The sequence below is a fragment of the Atta cephalotes genome (genome assembly GCF_000143395.1).
Source record: "Atta cephalotes unplaced genomic scaffold scaffold00002, whole genome shotgun sequence".
Classification (NCBI taxonomy): Eukaryota; Metazoa; Arthropoda; class Insecta; order Hymenoptera; family Formicidae; genus Atta; species Atta cephalotes.
Genome location: NW_012130066.1, coordinates 1,275,707 through 1,276,448, shown reverse-complemented (window position 1 = coordinate 1,276,448; position 742 = coordinate 1,275,707). Strand labels below are relative to the sequence as shown.

The 742-nt window shown below is 51.1% G+C and overlaps 1 protein-coding gene across 1 annotated transcript in view; it reads left to right on the top strand.

Moving 5' to 3' along the window:
* Positions 1-497, top strand: part of LOC105619655 (serine/threonine-protein kinase minibrain) — a 36,481-nt gene extending 35,984 nt beyond the window's left edge. The window contains 3 exon segments of the mRNA XM_012201178.1: positions 22-50; positions 52-136; positions 139-497. Coding sequence (XP_012056568.1) covers positions 22-50; positions 52-136; positions 139-497 — 473 coding nt within the window.
* Positions 498-742: the final 245 nt, after the last annotated feature.

The following is a 742-nucleotide window of genomic DNA, read 5'->3' as shown; positions in this document are numbered from 1 at the left end:
TTTTTCTTTTCGATGTCCCAGGACTGGTAACCATGTCGGGGACAGGGCAGCAGCAGCAGTAGCGGCGGCGGCAGTCTGCAGCAGATGCAAGCATCAAGTCTCCCTGGTGGTGGCTACCAGCCCATGGACTGTGAGTCCTGCCCCGTCACACGGGCAGTCGGCGTGCCATAACAACGGGCTACCCATCAACGTCGGCCACTGGGGTGCCCACGTCCGCCCCTATGTCCATGCAATCCATGGACAGTTCCCTGATACAGAGCTCTCTTGGATCGTACAATAGCCTAATTATTCCTGGTATACCCCATCTGCCTGCGATGATGACCTCACCAATGATTCAGCAGCAAAACTTCTACAACTACGGCTACTCGTCTACTGATACACACGGTATGGTTAGACAGCCGTCAACGGTGTCGTCCGGTAACCAGAGAGATCCAGAGAGAGAAGATAGCCCAATGGTCGGGGTATGCGTCCAACAAAGCCCAGTCGCTATCCACTAAAGTAGCAGGAGGGGCAACTGACGGTGGACAATACAGCTTGTCGCGAACGCAAAACCGTGAAGAAAATGAGTACTAATTTATGGAGACGGCATGCCTTGAATGATGTTATCATGGCATTGACGAGAAAACGGTAAAAGAACGGAAAAATGGCATGTAAATATCTTGAAAGTCGTTCCCCGATGCTGCTTTCTCATCATAGAGTCAAAAGGAAACAAGAAGAAAACAATCACGGTGTCGCGATTAGC